The sequence below is a fragment of the Myotis nattereri genome (assembly GCF_964212035.1).
Source record: "Myotis nattereri genome assembly, chromosome: 7".
NCBI lineage: Eukaryota > Metazoa > Chordata > Mammalia > Chiroptera > Vespertilionidae > Myotis > Myotis nattereri.
The window spans coordinates 22392150-22410342 of NC_138082.1; the positions used below are offsets into that span (position 1 = coordinate 22392150).

An 18193-nucleotide genomic window follows, 5' to 3' on the forward strand; every position below is an offset into this window, starting at 1 on the left:
CAGGCATGCTGGGCTGTTGACCTTTGTTCAAGTCACTCATTTTCTCTCTAAATCTAGGGGACTCTTCTGTTATCTTCATCTTGGGCTTTTAAGACTCCAAACTCTATTTGACTGACCACTTCCCCAGCTGGTTGGGTACACTCTTAACTTCTACTTTGGATTTTGTAAGAAGTTAGCAACTCCACCAAATGCAGAAATGGGAGCATGCCTGTCTTTCAAGCCTCAGATCAGTCCAGAATGCATTCAGAGATCCAATTAGAGCCACTCAAAACTAACAATGCTTTGAAAGCTAGCTATTGATTAGAAATGGGAATGTCAAGTTACCTTTGCCCAAACAATAAGCTCATTACAAGGCACTTCAGAGAGCTCCTTGCTTTGATGACTTTGAAAGGGGAGGAAAAGGCAGCAGAATTAGTTACAAAAAGAATGTGTTTTCCCCTCACATCAGAGACTAAAGATTGTGGGAAACTCTTATAGACAGGAAGACATACATATAAATATACTTCTGGTGTGGATAATAACATATTTACCAAATAATGAGCTTTATTTCCACCCCAGTGTCTCTATTTGGGAAGAAATAGTTGCCTAAAGAGAATCGTGGAAAATACTAGTCCATCGAATGTTCAGTAAAGTGGGATAGGGGTACTACTCTTGATGCTCAAGTGATGCTCCTGACATGCCTGTCGGCGTTCTGTAACTGGGTTTATGCTGGTCACCGCTGCACCGGTCTCCCTTGGTAGAGATAGCACCCTAAGGATGCTGAGGCTCTGTAGCCAAAGAAGGAAGGTATACAGGCACTGGCTTTTTAATAAGTTGTATTCTTGCCCTAGCCAGTTTGGCTCAGTGGGTAGAGCATCAGTCTGTGGACTGAAGGGTCCCAGGTTCCATTCTGGTTAAGGGCACATGCCCGGGTTGCAGGCTCGGTCCCCAGTGGGGGGCGTGCAGGAGGCAGCCTATCAATGATTCTCTCTCATCATTGATGTTTCTATCTCTCTCTCCCTCTCCCTTCCTCTCTGAAGTCAATAAAAATATATTTTAAAAAATAAGCTGTATTCTTAGTTTCTGCAAAACGATAAATTTGTTCCCTTATGGCTATAACTAACAAAATGATATTTATGCCCGACTCTCACCTTACAACTGGTTGCTGCAAACAACAAAGATTACATCCATTTATCTCCACAAATTTCTAAAACCACTTCAAGATGCTGCTGGTGTGAGCAGATGTGTGCATTGGTGTGCGTGTAAGAGAGATAATCTCTTCATTTATTCAATCAACAACTGTTTTTGAGCACCTACTACGTGCCAGACACTGTTCGCAGTGCTTGGGGTGTGAGAGAACAATAAGAACAAAAGCCTAGATTTCTGCTCGTATGGGGCTTTATTCAAGTGGGAGGCCATGGGGAGACCGATAATCACACATAAATATAAAAATAAGTAAAATCTAGAATGGTTTAGAAGGGATTAAGGAAAGACTATGAACACAAGACACAAAGATGGTGTAAAAGGATTGGAAGCACACCGCCAGCTTGTGGGAAGAGGGTGAAAGGTCAGGAAGCAGGTGTTCTCCCAGGCAGGGTGGTCAGTGGAGGCCTCAGTAAGAAGGTGGGACTTAAGCAAAGACCTGATAGAGGTGAGGCTTCAACTAAGAGGTTAACTGGGGGAAGAGCATTCTAGTAGAGAGAACTGCATAGAGCAAAGGCTCGCACATGCCTGCATATTAGAGAAGTGGCAAGGAGACCAGCGTGGTGGAAGATGAAGCTACAGGGAGAATGGAGTGAGTAAGCTTGACTCTCCTTTATGATGAGGAGGGTGTTTTTCAAACCTTTTATAAAGCTCAGCATGAAGATAACGTACCCTTTAAAGAACTTTGTGTTACATGGAAATATAGACACAATATAGTTAAGCAAAAGTAAAAGTAAAAGCAGGTAACAAATAGCACTTATACATACAATTCTTTTAAACTTGTTAAAAAAGAGATACATAATCATGACTCTCACTTCATACTTCATATGCTTGAAAAATTTTTAGGAAAAAAAAATCTAACCTTTTAAAATCATCTTTGGATTGTAGTTTCCTTGAAAGCAGGAGTATGTCTTTGTGGCCATATATATGTATGCATGTACATATATATGTAGCATAATGCCAATTGGTGAGATGCTAGTGAGTATATTTATGACTTGAGTAAATGCATTTTTAATTATTCCTGTTTCTTGTTGAATATGGATTTATTTTATCTGTTTTTTTAAATCTTCACCAAAGATATTTTTCCATTGATTTTTAGAGAGAGTGGAAGAGAGAGGGAAAGACAGAGAGGATATTAATATGAGAGAAACACATCAATTGGTTGCCTCCTGCACACACCCTGACCAGGGCCCGGGCCAGGGAGGAGCCTGCAACTTAGGTACCTGCCTTTGACCGGAATCAAACCTGAGACCCCTCAGTCCACAGGCTGATGCTCTATCCACTGAGCCAAACCAGCTAGGGCTTGAATATGGATTTTTCAATCTCATTCCCCACACATTTCCTACAAGCCTGTAGCACTCCTTTGAATTCCTTTGTAGTGACCCAGGATTTTCCTGTTGGACTTTCCCATCTGCAGTTCAAGTCTATGTGTAGCATAAGGTTAAACGAACTCGTTTGGCCTCTTCATTCCCCCTCTCAGTCAGGAACATGGCTCATTCTCTGAAGCTTCCATTGGGGATCATTCTTCTCATTGAATTATTCGCACTAGTTACTCAAGCTGCTCAGCTGTTGAAATGTTTTCCATCACCATTAGATGTTTTTTAAAAAATATATTTTTATTGATTTCAGACAGGAAGGGAGAGAGAGAGAAAGAAACATCAATGATGAGAGAGAATCATTGATCAGCTGCCTCCTGCATGCCCCTCACGGGGGACCGAGCCTGCAACCCAGGCATGTGCCCTAACCAGGTTCATAGGTTGGCATTCAACCACTGAGCCACACCAGCCAGGCTCATTAGATCCTTTTGATGTCAGTTTCATATTTGCTACAATGCCATTTGATGTCTGCCATTAAGTTAGTTTTGAGATTCCTGAACAAACATACCTCTTAGCGTCTCACTCCCAGGAACTATATTCCACATGCCTTTGTGGTATGAAGCACAGCCCCCACCAAGCAGTCCCTGCCTGAAAATGGCTTTGATGAATGATCCACAGGAACCATGTCAGTCCCTGAATTATCTCATAGCACCCTAGGTGAAAAACATCAAGTGCTCTTTGTTGTTCCTCCATCCCCATCTTGTATGAATAGATTAAGTAAATATAGTTTCATTTGGCACAACTCTGCTATTTCATTCTTCAAATCTTAAAAACGGCCCAGTGGTGCAGTTCAGTGGTTGAGCGTCAACCTATGAATCAGGAGGACACGGTTCGATTCCAGTCAGGGCACATGCCCGGGTTGCAGGCTCAATCCCAGTGTGGGGCATGCAGAAGGCAGCCGATCTATGATTCTCTCTCATCAATGATTTTTCTATCTCTCTCCTCCTCTTCCTTCTTCTCTGAAATCAATAATAAAATACATATTTTTTAAAAATCCTAAAAATGCACATTCACTTTGACCATTCAATTTTCCACAATGCTGGAGCTGGGGCCTCACTGTGCTTTACCTCATTGACTGCTGACACTCCAAACACAGTGTGGCTGCAACTTGTGCCCAGTGCATTCTGGGTGCATGACAGCCCGGTACAATCTAGAAGTCGACCACTTCACAAGTTAGGTATCTGCAAGAGGAATGTTCTCTGTCTTTTGGTGAACATATCGCCATGTTAATGCCCCCCCCCCTTTTCATCCTTTATTTTTTAAATTAAATTGGGGTGACAGTGGTCAACATGAATATATAGGTAGGTTTCAGGTGTGGGTTTCTATGTTACAAGATCTGTACATATTCCACCGTGTGCCCACCACCCAAAGTCAAATCTTTCCCTGTCACCATGTATTACAACCTCCTTCTCCCCCCACCCATCCAGACACTGCGTCCTTTTTTGATTCACAGTGTCACTGTACAACTTATCTAGTCCCATTCTGCCACATTTAATTTGTACTCAGTGTAAAGAACATAGTGGACATTAGCACTACCAGAAAACTCCAGTGAGGGTATCAGTGTCACCTTCACACATCATCAGAGTATTATCCTATATAATAAAAGCCTAATATGCAAATTGTCCCCTCAGCTGGGAGTTCAACCAGGAGTTGGACCAGGGGGGCGGGGCCGGCAGCTGTGGCAGGCAGCCGGGGGGGGGGGGGGGGGGGGGAAGGGAGGTGCCCCCGGCCAGCAGCCACTAGGGACCCTACCCATTATTTATATTGTTGTTATACCAGATTACTAATCAAACACAAGTCCTTTTTGCCAACTCCCCTTCCCCCAACAAGTGCCTTCCTATTTCTCCCATGTGACATGGGACAAACTGGCATTGCCTTGTGCCCTAGAAGTGCCAGGCAGCCATAATAAACTGAAGCAGCAGTCTCCTCCTGGTCCAGCAGCAGTCTTTTTCCATCTTGAATAAGGGAACTCTTTACCACCCAAGATTCCCAGAAGTACCGCTCCTGACCCCTGACCCCTGAACACAGATCCAGACCCAGTGGGGCTTCCCCACCAGCTCTAACTGCTTTCACCACTCCCTGCTCACCCTTCAAGGCCTAGGGTGGGAGGGGACAGGCAGGATAGAGAGCCAATCAAGAGGATTACCCTTCCCCTACTCCATTCTCCTGTCTCCTGTCACCGATTTCTGACCGCTGTCGATCCTATCAGGGGTCCATAAAGCCAGGAGGACTCTGGCCCGGGAGAGGGGAGTAGAGGTTAGGCAAACAGGCCAGGGAGGCAGTTGGTTGAAATTTAACCACAATATTCTTGGTTTCTATTGTTTTGAGGGAGGCCCAATATTTCCACAGCAGGATTATAGGATCTGATTAACCATGTTAGACAACAATGCCGAGCTGGGATGGGCTTCCCCTTCCAGCTGCCAATATGAAAAAGTAAATACAACACCCAGATTTCAAAAGGGACTCCAAGCAGCCCCGGAGTCCTAGTCCCCAGTTCTAACCCTGCTACTGATTTTGGCCCGAGTGAGGGGAGGAAGAGTGTGGTACTGCATGCTCTTTTAACTCCTGGCCCTTGGCCCAGCAGGACAAGTAATCCGGGCACAATCTTCCCAGGTGAGTCAATGGCTGTGTGCTCCCCACACCCTGGAGTTCTTCCAATGCCTCTTCCGGGTTCCCCCAGGCTAGCCCAGAGCCTCCGGAACCCTTGAGACTTAGGTGAGGAGAAGTGAGCATTCATTCAAAGGGAGTGTGGAGAGCATAGCAAAGCCTGCTGCCCCCCCCCCCCCCCCCCGCCCAGATAGAGATACTGAGTGCAGGTAGGACTTAACAGGTTGGAAAAGTAATCGAGCCTTTGCTAGAATGTTCTGGAAGTCATGCTATCTAATGACTTCCCATGTGCCGGAGTAGAGACATGAGACCCCAGAATTGAGGGGAAGCAGAAAGGACCGCCAAAGCAAAGTCTTAGGAGACCAGAAAGTAGTCCTTGAAATTGTGGGATGAAATATGGAGGCCAGATGGGCTTGTGGTTCCTCAAGTAGAGAGGGATTCCCTCGGGTCCCTAGCCCTCACACACAGGCACCTCACACCCTCCCACTTACGGGTGGATCTGTGGAGGCCCTGTCCAAGAGAACATGAAAAATAGAGCAGTAGGAGCCTTCAACAGGCATACCCAGTAGCAGCTTCCAGGAGGTCTTAGAAAAAACCCTTCCTTCAAACCGTGGCTCCCTTCTCCTCTGGCATTTCTCTCTGTATCTAAGTGCCTGGCAGGATCCATTACAATGTTGTGAGCCCGAAGGTTTATTGATGTCGGTACCAGGGACTAGGAACCAAGGGCCTTGAGCTCTGAGAATGGTGGCTTCCCTGCAGTATGTCACTTACTCCTTTTGAACAGTTTCTTCAGAAAAATTCAAAGGTTAGAGAAGTATCTCATGATTATATCAAAACCCTGTTTAAAAAAAAAAAAAAAAAAACTAGGAGAAAATGGGGGACATAATAATTGGAGAGAAGAAAATGCCCTGGTGACAATGTTAAGAACGAGATTGAGTCAGGACCAGAAGGGGCACGGCCTTTTATTCCTGCTCCTTCTGCCATCTTCCTATGGAGAGTGACACATGGGGCTCCTGCTTATCTCCAGAGGACCAGGGAGGAGGAGGATATAAGGGCTTCGGAAAATGGGAGGTTTTTATGAACAGAAAGGCAAGAAAAGGGAGTTCAGCTGTACCACAGGATAAAATGAAGAAGCAGGAGGGCCGAGTATGCAGGAGACTTGAGTATCTCACTGTGGGGACCTGCATGAGAGGCGATGGTGGGAGGCTCTAGATCTGACAGGGAGAGATTCCAAGTCCAGAGCCAAGGAGCACCGATTTCACTCTTTGCCACCTCACACCCTAAGAATTCCAGGGCGAGCCTCAGGATTCAGTGGGAAGACAGACTAGGAGCTCCTTCCTACCTTCTCAATAATGTCACTATCCTTTGGAAACACTCCTTGATCTGGGAGACTGGCTGCCTGTCACGGGAGGAAAGAGAATGACCCCAGGGGGATTTTCCAGGACCCAGCTTGGGCTCTGCCTTCAAGGACTGCTGGGAGAGCCCTCTGTGAGGCCTGAGTAAAGGAGATGCTGCCCAGCTGGAGTGCTAAGGAGTGAAGATTTCTTTTCCAGCAAAGAGCTGGCCAGTCCTAGCTGACTGTGGGGGAGGGGTGAGCCGGCCAGCCAGGCCAAGTAGGCCTTGCAGCCTAGGTGGCGCTATTTCTCTACTTTTTAGGTCAAGTTCCTGCAGGAACTTCCTCGAGGTCTCTAGTCCTGCTCCTGGTTTGCTGGCTGGCTCGTGTAAACCACCTTATATTATTTTTTTTTCTAAAAATACTCCAAAGCAATTGAAAGAGTCCCTTCTCCCACCAGCCAGCCCTGGCCCCAGCCCCGGCCCCGGGGAGCGGGCGGGTAGGCGGGGAGGTGGGCCACTGCTTTATTAAACACAGGGAAAACTAATATTTACGGAATAAAATTTATGGAGCAGCCACGAGAATTCGACCCTTTTATGTGCATGTGGAGTGGGGGTTGGGCCAGGCTGGGGGCCTTGGGGAGGGCCCAAGCCAGGGGGCAGGGCTGGAATAGAGCCTGGTTAGGCCAATTTGTCAAGGCAGGGATTTCCCTGGAGTTGCCCTGGACGAAAGATTCTCAACCACCACCCCTAGGTTTGGGGGGTAAGAGGTTCAAGGCAAGAATGCCTGAGGCAGGACCTCTGGAAGCAATGTTTATAGGAGGTTGTGTTTGGGCAATATTCCCATGGAGACAGCAGCCTTTTGGGGATACAGTGGGCAGTGGACAGAGAGGAAATTAGGCATATTCTTACTTAACCTTTTAAAAAAGTACACATTCTTTTGAGAACATGAAACAAAGTTATGCTTCTAGGATTTTACTTATAATTTGGGGGGACTCACACACCCCAGAACCCCCTGTGATGAAAAAGGCTGACTCTGGAGACTATGCTCTTAAAGCAGAGGGATTATCCAGGTGAAGAACCCATATTTTCTCCCAGCTTGCTGGGGAAGTCTTTCCATTTTCCCATGTGGTCTCATATCTTATAGATCCTGAAACCTGGTTACCTAAATTATGCCAAAAAGAAACCAAAGAACAAAATGAGGCATCTATAGATTGATTTTACTTGGTTCCCAATGACTTCACTTCAATGACAGTCACGACTGGGTACACCCTAGGACACTGTGGTCTGGAGGTAAAGAAAGTTAACAGCAGCTACTGGGATGAGCCCTGGTGACTCTCTCCGACTCTACCAGCAGGTAAGGACAAGGAGGTAAGTCCCAGAGTCTTTAGTTTCCTGCTTTGAGGAGCAATGAGGACTAGAACATCCTATTGAAAGTAGGCAGGGTCATAGAAGGATGCCACAGTGGAAGACAGGAAAGAAGGATCTGACATTCTCCCTGGAAAATGGTTTCAGTAACGTATAGAATGAGGAACTCGGCTGTCTGGGTTCAAATTCTGGCTGTTACTTATTAGTTGTGTGACCTTTGATAAGCCACTTAATCTCTTCAAGACTCCATTTCCTAGTGGGTTAGCAGTATCTTCCTCATCTGATGCTGTGAGGAATCCATGTCAGGCACTTATTAACCTGGTATACATTAACTGCTCAATAAATGTCATTATTGTAGTTCTCTTTATAATCATTATTTTATTATTGCTTGGATTGCCCACTCTCCCAGAACTTGATATGAGGACAGAAACACCAATCCCAGCCAGAGAGAATATGAGGGCGAGGAGGCATTTGACCACCATATGTATGGTAAATAAACCAGAAAAGGCCTCTGTGGGTTCTTCCCCTGACCCCTTCTTCTACCCTACAGATCCCAGCTAACATCTGAGTTCTACTTTCCTTCCTGTCTCTCAAAGGTAGAGTTTCAGATGGTTTACCTACATAGGAAAACCTAGCAGAGAAGGACAAGGGACTTTGCCAATCTGGTCTGCTACATTTTCCAGATCTGTCCAGAGTTGACTTTCTAACTGTCTAAGATTCTGCCTATCTCATACGGCCTTTATGTTTTTTCTTGCAAAGCACTATTCATTCTCTAGGTCAATTATGTTGTCCCCGAGAACTCCTGTGGCTATTTCCTGTTCCCTGTCATCCTATCTTTCCTAGTTCTTCTAGATACTACGTTATTTGAAGTGGAGCAAAGGAGGGGAAGGTAAAATTTCTTTTTGTCCCATTCCGGTGGGAAACTACCTTGGCCCAACAGTTTAACCTGTTGTCTATGCCTTGGAAACAGACAAAAAAACACCACCACATCAATTAGGCAAAGGAGAGCATAAGCAATCTGCTCCGTCTTGTGCCCACCATGGAGACAGTTCTCAAGATCAAAGTTCCCACATGGAGGCTTAGCACAAGCCACAGTAGAGAAGCATATGAGGAAGCAAATGATTGGACTAAAGGCCTAGACTTTATTAAGAGACAACAGTGGAGTGGGATCCAGTAACGTGAAGTGGGTAATGTGTTCCACAGAATAAGTACTCTCAAAAGCAGGGGAGTGTGAGTGCTTTTTGTTCCAAGCTAAAGAGAGAAGTGGGTCTCTGAGGAGCACCTGGAATTGGCTAGGGAAAGACAGGCAAGGCTTCCTAAGCATGTTGTGCCTTTTTGCTGATTTGTTCTATACACCTAAAGTCCATGGTAGGGTCGTGGGTCTAGAGAGCCTCCACCAAAAGAGAGGAAGGTATGGGATTCCCAGAGACTGGCTTCCACTGGGACAGGCCAATGCCCAATGGGTGGAGCCAAGATTCTGTCAGTTAATAGCACTCATTCAGGTGGCCTGTGAATATGAACTTCAGTGATCCAGCCTCTGATGATGTAACCATGTCAAGAGTTCCTGCTGCCCCAGGAGCTCCTTTCAAGGTAGCACCAGGAACTGTTCTCTGGGTCCATCCTCAGCAGTTGAGACAGTGACTTAACTGAAGAGCCCCCTTAGCTTCTTCCGCTTGACCTTGGACAGCTGAGGTCTCTTCACAGGGCCTGAAGTACCCTAGAGAAAAAACCAACCCAAATTAATAGGGGTTTTGAACAGACCACTTCAGTTTAGGAAAGGACCTTTTTTCCTCCTACGGCTCTGGTTAGGATGAGGCCTTCTTGAGGTGGTTGACACAGTGTTTTGGAGTCTATGTGATAAAAGACCCTAGACAGGACGCCCAGCCAGCAAGGTTCAGGTGATCTATGAACCAGGAGGTCACGGTTCGATTCCCAGTCAAGGCACACGCCTGGGTTGTGGGCTCAATCCCCAGTGTGAGGCGTGTAGGAGGCAGCCAATCAATGATTCTCTCTCATCATTGATGTTTATATCTCTCTCTCCCTCTCCCTTCCTCTCTAAAATCAATAAAAAAATACTTTTTTAAAAAAAAGACCCTATGCAGGAGGCGCATGTATCCCTTCTCCAGGGAATAACCTCACAGACCATCACTGGAAGTGGCTAAGATAGTAAAGAAGTCAAGGTCCATCTAGAAAGCCACAGTTTGGAAGCCTGGTGACAAATATCCCCCAATATTATTAAAGCAGCATCAACTAGGTGGCAATTCCAGGGACCACAGACTTGGAGGCTATGGACTTCTCTAATACTTAGAACACCATCCAGGAAGCTGCTCGGGACTCACTGTGGGTTCTTTGTCAGGCACTGGGAGAGATGGTGCTGAGGAAACTGGCTCTTCTGGCTGGTTCAGAAGTTGGTTATCAGTTCCTTGTGCAGAGGCACTACTTGAGGTCTGAGGATCTCCTAAACTCAGAAAGATCAAGGAAGATATCAGAATTTACCAGACATTTTGACAAAGGCCAGGGTTGGTATCTATAATAATAAAAGCATGATATGCTAATTAGACCGGACAGCTGAACAACCTCCAAGACATCATTCTGGACATCCTGTCCTTCTGGATGAAGCCGCAGCAGTGGGAGCCATGGCAGAGGCAGTTAGGGGTGATCGGGCAGGCAGGTGAGCAGTTAGGGGTGATCAGGAAGGCAGGCAGAGTGGTTAGGGGAGATCAGGCAGGCAGGTGAACAGTTAGGGGCGATGAGGCAGGCAGGGAGAGTGGTTATGGGTGATCAGGCAGGCAGGCAAGCGGTTAGGAGCCAGCGGTCCTGGATTGCAAGAGGGATGTCCGACTGCCGGTTTAGGCCCAATCCTGCAGGGATCCCTGTGGGATTGGGCCTAAACCGGCAGTCAGGCATCCCCCAAGGTATTCTGAATTGTGAGAGGGTGCAGGCCGGGCTAAGGGATTCCCACCCCACCCTCACCCCCATGCACGAATTTTGTGCACCGGGCCTCTAGTTAATATATAAACAGACAGAAGTAGCCACACATGCAACTTCCAGCTGACTTTCAAAAAGCCCTGTTTCTACTCTGAAGAGTCCCCAGGCCCACTTTTACCAGGTAGGAAAAGAGCTTCCTTGACTCAAAATAGCCAACTGTTCTACACATTTCCTGACATGTCTCAGGCACAGAGATTCCTCTTTCTCCTGGTTCTCTTACTAATTCTCCTAAGTGCCTAGATCAGTTTAATAGAACTTTCTGCAGTGATAGAAATGGTCTGTATCGCCGAAACCGGTTTGGCTCAGTGGATAGAGCGTCGGCCTGCGGACTGAGAGGTCCCAGGTTCGATTCCGGTCAAGGGCATGTACCTGGGTTGCGGGCATATCCCCAGTAGGGGATGTGCAGGAGGCAGCTGATTGATGTTTCTCTCTCATCGATGTTTCTAGCTCCCTATCTCTCTCCCTTCCTCTCTGTAAAAAATCAATAAAATATATTTAAAAAAAAAAAAAAAGAAAAGAAATGGTCTGTATCTCCGCTGTCCAACTTGTAGCCACTAGCGGCTGCTGAGCACTTGAAATGTGGTTAGAGCAAGTAAAAATAACATTTTCATTTTATTTAAGTTTTATTAATTTAAACTTAAATAGTCACAAGTAGCTAGAGCTACCACAGACCTAGACTGTACAAACCTAGACCCTAACTTTAACCCCGGGAGACCAAGTTCCTCTGGAGCTACTCACCAGCGTCCTGATGCTTCTGTCTCACTTGGACCTCTTGTCTGGTGACTGCCATATACAGATTTTGTAGATTCGTGACAAAGGGTCTCCCATCACCAACACTGCATGCCTCTGGTAGTTTCTATAGGGGAGAGGAGATGTGGTCATTGATTACATTGTTTCTAGAGAAAAGGGACTTGATATTCCACTGGCATCAACCCCGAAAGAATTCACATAAAGAAGTCAGATCCATATCTGAGGGCACCCATATCCAAGGCTGATGGGACCAATACATAGGACTCTTGGAGAATCTTCTCCTCTGAAAGGCAATTTCCAAATATGTATCTTTATTTCCCCCAATATTTAGATCTATTACATTTTCCCATTAATACCCCATAGGTCTCTAGGCACTTTCTTCTAAAGGGATGATCTTTAGAGGACTGTTTTAGGAAATCACTGTCCCTAAATTATCCCTAAGCTATACAGATTACTATTTTAATTAAATTCACTCCTAACCCTCCATACTAGAGAGAAAAATGACGAGAGATGGGATCCAGGATAGGGAAGTGACAGCAATAGGGGAATGACAGACTGCGGGACAAGAAAAAATTATGGAGTCATGATGTTCCGTCAGAAGCGATGGGAGAAACAGTTTACAAAGCTTTGGAGGCTAAACTGACATTTTATATTCCCGACTGTAATCCCACTGTGCTTTGTCATAATCCATGAACTCACATGACAGATATTGCCCCCAAGGGGGTGAAAATTGGTTCTTGAGGGGTGAAAACAATCTTACTCTTTAAAGTATAAAGCACAGATACATATAAACATAAACAGAATTTTGGTATCCTTTTAATATTAAGATTTCCTGAGGGGAGTGATTAGGGGGAAATGTCTTAAAAGGTTCCTTAGGGAGGTGATAATGAAAAAAAAGTTGAAAAACATTGTTAAAATCACATTATATTTATGTTTCCTTCAATAAAGAATGAACTATGTGGATTTATATTCATAGCAAAATGCTTTGCCTAGTTTGACTTTCATATATTGGCTGAACTGAAGTGAAATAATGCTGAAGACTGAAGAAAGAGCAATAAAAATGAGATGAAAGAGTATGGTATCCGGTGTTCCCAAACCTGGCTGCACTTAAGCAACTTGGAAATGGCCCAGAACTACTTCATCTATCCCTATGCATGCAAATTGTTATGGTTCCCAGCCAAGTTAGCAGGTCTCCAAGGAAGCCATGCCAGCAGCTCATATGGGAACCAACCCAAAAATCCTGGATTGGCCCATATCTCTTGTCAAGGGCATTTTCTCTGGGCTATAAGGACATTCATTTCTGAAAATGCACTGTGGGAGAAAGATGGAAGAGATCGCAGGAGAAGTAGTGAAGTAATTGTGAACCATAGTCAAGACTATATAGTTATCTTCTGGTGGCAGCTGGAAAACCTTCTTGGTGATCCCAGGAAATGTAACATACATTTCTACTCTAACCCGATTCCCACCAGAAAGATTATACCAGTCTTGGACTTTCACTCAAAGCCACAGACAATGAATCAGAAGCCGTGAGTGCAAACTTTACTCCAGCCAGTCATCACACTGGGAGTAAAACAGCTGTCTTCTGCATCATTATCAGAGGAAAGAACTGAAACCAGGAAGGCCAACTATCAAGCCACACACCTCCACCTCACCTTCCTCTCCTTCCAGGTTCAGCTCTCCAATCCCCAAGCCACCTCCTCCCCCAGAAGGTCCTCTACTCCACAGCCAGAGAGCCCTCCCTTCTACCTCAGGTCTCTAGGATCTCCCTTCATTTTGCTCAAGATATGCGGCCTCTCTGCGTCATCCACACACAGCTTGGCTGGCGCTGTACTGTTTGTACAAATGGGCTAGGTAGAATCCAGACAGCCACGGTCATCTCCTCCTGCCCTTTCTATGGAACTAAACAGACTCACCCATTTTCCTGGGTGATCTGTAGCCATTTCATGTATTCAGTCTCAAAATGAAGTGTCAGAACTGAGAGGCCACTAATGCCAGCGCCGTCCTGCACCTGCACCTGAGTCCAAATCTAGAACCTATATGCTAGCCCTCCCTCCATCTCCCCTTCTCAGAGAGAGCTGGTGCTACAGTTGCTGCCAAAGGACTAGGAAATGAATACTGGTCCATTTGCTGATATTTACTATGTGCTAGACCATTTTGCCTTATTCACTGCTATTCCCTTGGCCCATAGTCGGGGAGCAATAACTACCTGTGCATAAATGAACATGGTCGGCAATAGTATGTCCCATTTCCCCGAGGAAGCCACAGCAATTAAGTGACGGGACAGGGTTAGAATCCAAACAGTCTGACTTCAGGGCCCATAAATATAATGACTACTCTACTTACTTCTCTGAATAGCAGACTTTGCATTAAAATGGCATGGCTCAGTGGTTGAGTGTTGACCTGTGAACCAGGAGGTCATGGTTTGATTCCTGGTCAGGGCACATGCCCGGTTGTGGGCTAGATCCCCAGTAGGGGGCATGCAGGAGGCAGCTGATCAATGATTCTCTATCACTGATGTTTCTATCTCTCTTCCCCTCTTAAATCAATAATAAAATAAAACATTGTTTTAAAAAGGGAAATATAGCCTTTCCCAGGATCACAACCCTCAGTCCCTCACATCACAGATCATCCGCTTATATATTCCATCCAGCCCAGGAACAAGCTCCCTCCGGTGACGGTGACGGTGAAGGTGACAGTGATGGTGATGGTGACGGTGATGGTGGAAAAAGTGAACACATAAAAAAAGATAGCTGGCCCTCCCTGGAAGCCTCAGGATCTGAAAAGCCATAACCTTAATCTTTCTCTAGCCATTCCCTGTCATCACTGATTCCTTGGGCAGCGTCTGCAGAATGTGCTAGGGCAGAGAGGTGCAGAGAGGCCTGAGTCTGGGAAAGAGAAACTTTAGCTCCTTGTCCAGGACAATGGCAGGGGCAAGCCAGGGCGGGTGGCGGAGATCAAAGGGAGAATGCTGGAGTCAGGACTAAGAAAAGCAAATAGCAGTGCCCCCTGCTCTAAGTATGATTGAGCCAGGAGCAAGGTGTACCAGCCACAAAGCGGGTCACTGCCCAGGATGGGGAGGGGAAGAATATTGTGTAACATGTTCTACTGTATAATGTGTTCATCTGATTAACCAGAATCAATGCTACTCAGCAAAGGCGAGACTCCACCATGTGCCAAGCTCTGCAGGACTGAGGGCGGGGAAATGGACGCATCAGTCCTTCCCTCCTCGGAACAGGAATGAGTCAGAGTCCCTGCCTCAAAGGGAGAGAGGGAGATATGTATGAAGATACATTTTTTTCAAGTGTTATGCTATAACAGAATTATAAACAATGGGTAATAGGAAACAGAGAAGAAGGAGACGAATCTTGACTGAGAGTCCTCAGAAAGGCTTTGGAGATGGAGACATCAAGGTCAGCCTTGCAAGGTTAGACTGTGAACGTGCTGGAAGTTTCTGAGGCACAGAGGCTATACACATGTATCTCAGGGGAAATGAGACCAGGAGGCTAATTCATATCCACCAGATTGCAAAGGACTTTGCATTCTGAAGTAAGGCTGTGCCTGTGGGAATTTCCTTTTGTTTCTCTACAATACCACTGCCTGCCAAGGCTTCCTGGGCTCCAAACTGATACAATGATGAGGACTCAGAAGCTTCTCTAGGTTTCCCTTTTTAGTCTTTCTGCTACATCCACGTGACCTCTTTCTGGGAAAAACAGAGGCCTGAACTTAATCTTGTATTTTCGTACTTTATTCACCAAATATTTACTGACCACCTACAGTGTTCAGGATGATTTAGATGCTGGGGATATAGTATGTTGAACAACAGAGACTTAAAAAAAAACAAAACTGCCCTCTTGAAGCGTACATTCTAGAGAGGGGAGATCAAGATGGTGGTAGCACCATGGAGAAAAATAAATCCCGCACAAGCATAATGGTACAGGGGCAGGACTGTATTGCAACTTTAAATACAGGTCAAAGAAAGTGACATTTTAAAAAATTTTATTTAACTATAGTTTGCATTCAACCTTATTTTGTGCTAGTTTCAGGTGTACAGGTGACATTTTTAAAAGACCTAAATGGAAGTGAGAGTATGATCCAAATATCTGGGTCCATTCCAGTTTATGTTTATTGTTTGTTTATAGAGCTCCCTTTTTCTCTTGTAAGTGCCCAATTTGGACAATAAATTATATGGTCACCCTATATCAGAGCATGGTAGGTATCCACATGTAAGTGTATTTATTTAAAATTGTGAGATAATGAAATCTATCAGCTTTTTTCCCCTGTAAGATGAGAAGCCATTAGAGTTCATAAACAGAGTAAAATGATCTGGTTTACGTTTTTGTTGTTGTTAATCCTTACATGAGGATACTTTTCCATTGATCTTTAGAGAGAGTGGAAGGGAGGGAGGAGGGGGAGAGAGAGAGCGAAACATCGATGTGAGAGAGACACATTGACTGGTTGCCTCCCACACGTGCCCTGACCATAGCCTGGGCTGGGGATCTAACCTGCAACTGGGGTATGTGCCCTTGACCAGGAATCAAACCTGAGATCCTCTGGTCTGAGGGCAGATGCTCAAACCACTGAGCAAAATCAGCCAGGGCTGGCATTTCCATTTTAAAGTAACACACTCAATAAAGACTATTTTGAAAGTAGAAAAACAGGACCTGCAGATATGTTATCCAAATAGTTAACAGCCAAATGTGTTTTTTTTTTTCTTTTTATCAATCCTCACTCGAGGATATGTTTTACTGATTTTAGAGAGAGAGAAAACATCAATCCGGGGATCGAACCCAAAACCTTTCAGTGCCACAGGACAATGCTCCAACCAGCTGAGCCACACCAGCCAGGGCACAGCCAAATGGTTTTTGATAGGATAAAAGAAAGAGAGATGGTGGTGATGTTCAGATTTTTATTTTTTAAAATATATTTTATTGATTTTTTACAGAGAGGAAGGGAGAGGGATAGAGAGTTAGAAACATCGATGAGGGAGAAACATCGATCAGCTGCCTCCTGCACATTCCCTACTGGGGATGAGCCCGCAACCAAGGTACATGCCCTTGACCGGAATCGAACCTGGGACCCTTGAGTCTGTAGGCCGATGCTCTATCCACTGAGCCAAACCGGCTAGGGCGATGTTCAGATTTTTTTTTTTTTTTTTTGATGTTCAGATTTTTAAAAGAGAAACGTCTCCCTCTCCCTTCTCACTTCAAATATTTGCACAGCATCTCACTTGGATGAGCTATTTCTGAGTTTCAGGCAAGATCCAACCCCGAGGGGTCCCTCTGTTTTATTCCTCACAGAATACCCCTCTGTTCTCTCAGTTCATTGAGCACAAACCTTGGTGATTTGGGAGAGAACACAGTACCCTAAGTATACAAGGCACGTTGCCCTTGAAGATCGTATGTGAAGTCGACGAGACAGCTGACACTGCTCCTGTGTTTGGTCTGGGTTAGCTTTGTTTGGGTCTGTGCCGCACAAGGCCTACCCTGACCATTCCGCCTGCCGCCACTGACCTCTGCATGCTCTCCCATCCGCCTCTGACGCCTGAGCACCACCCACTCAACGCTGGGCTCGGCTAAGGAAAAACAGAGGCCTGAACTTTATCTTGTATTTGAAACTTGCAAATTAATTATAGTCTATTCACCCCTCCACCCTTTTAAAACGAGGTGGGAGGATGGACGAAGGCATGTATACATACACTCAAGCATGCATGTATGCAATCTAGTCAAATCATTAGTTCACTTGCTTTGTGACTGCCTACCAAAATGGGTTACTTTTGCTGCTACACTCTCTCTCATGGTGCTGGACATACAACGGAGATAAGATAGGTGCAGAGTTTAAAACAATTTGAGATAAAAGACCAGTCTTGCTTATATTATTTATGTGTTTGTAGTTCCATTTGAGACTTACCTAGCGCCCTGAACGACACAGTCAGAAGAGACAAAAGGTGGGAAGAAAAACAATATAGAGAGGTCCAAACGGAACACTTGGATGATATTGGTAAGACTGACATTTTGGAACGAAGTACTAGGCACTAGGCTAAGCATTTAATGCATTATCTCAATTGATCTCCACAGTAATCCGATTATCAGTTAGACACTAAAATCATTCTCATTTTGTATATGAGAAAATGAAGGCTCAGAGAGGTTAAGTAACTTGGCCAAGCCCACAGCTAAAAAGTGGCAGAATGGGGAGGGGAGAGACCCAGGAAGCTGAGCTCCAGCACATACACTGAACCATTCACTCTGATGCCTTTTAGAATCACCCAATGAGACCCCCATTTCTCCCTCCCACCCACCCCAGAAGAAGGCTGGTCCCTGTTCTGAGGTAGAGTTGAGTCGTACTAGATGCTAGCTCTCACCTTCTTCCTTAAATCTCCAAATAGCTCAAGAGGCTGAAGAAGGAAAAGACACAATGCCCTCCAGAGAAGGAAAGCTGACTTAACCCCTTGAATAACTTCCAATGGTACCAGAAAATCAGGAAAATGAATCTCTGGTATGGGGAGGCTCTAGATTCTAAATTGCTTTTAAAATAAGTACAGCCCCTCAAAGCCATAGCAGGAAGGCCCCTCAGCTCTGCCCCAAAAGAAAAAT

General features: G+C 45.4%; 1 protein-coding gene across 1 annotated transcript in view; it reads right to left on the reverse strand.

The window, feature by feature from the left end:
- Nucleotides 1-8989: 8989 nt before the first annotated feature.
- The window catches only part of NHEJ1 (non-homologous end joining factor 1), an 80678-nt gene continuing 71474 nt past the window's right edge, over nt 8990-18193 (reverse strand). Inside the window, exons 6-8 of the mRNA XM_081095268.1 lie at nt 11592-11709; nt 10205-10323; nt 8990-9582 (exon numbers count right to left, since the gene is read on the reverse strand). Coding sequence (XP_080951394.1) covers nt 9508-9582; nt 10205-10323; nt 11592-11709 — 312 coding nt within the window. The 3' untranslated portion in view covers nt 8990-9507. The remainder of the gene's footprint in view (nt 9583-10204; nt 10324-11591; nt 11710-18193) is intronic.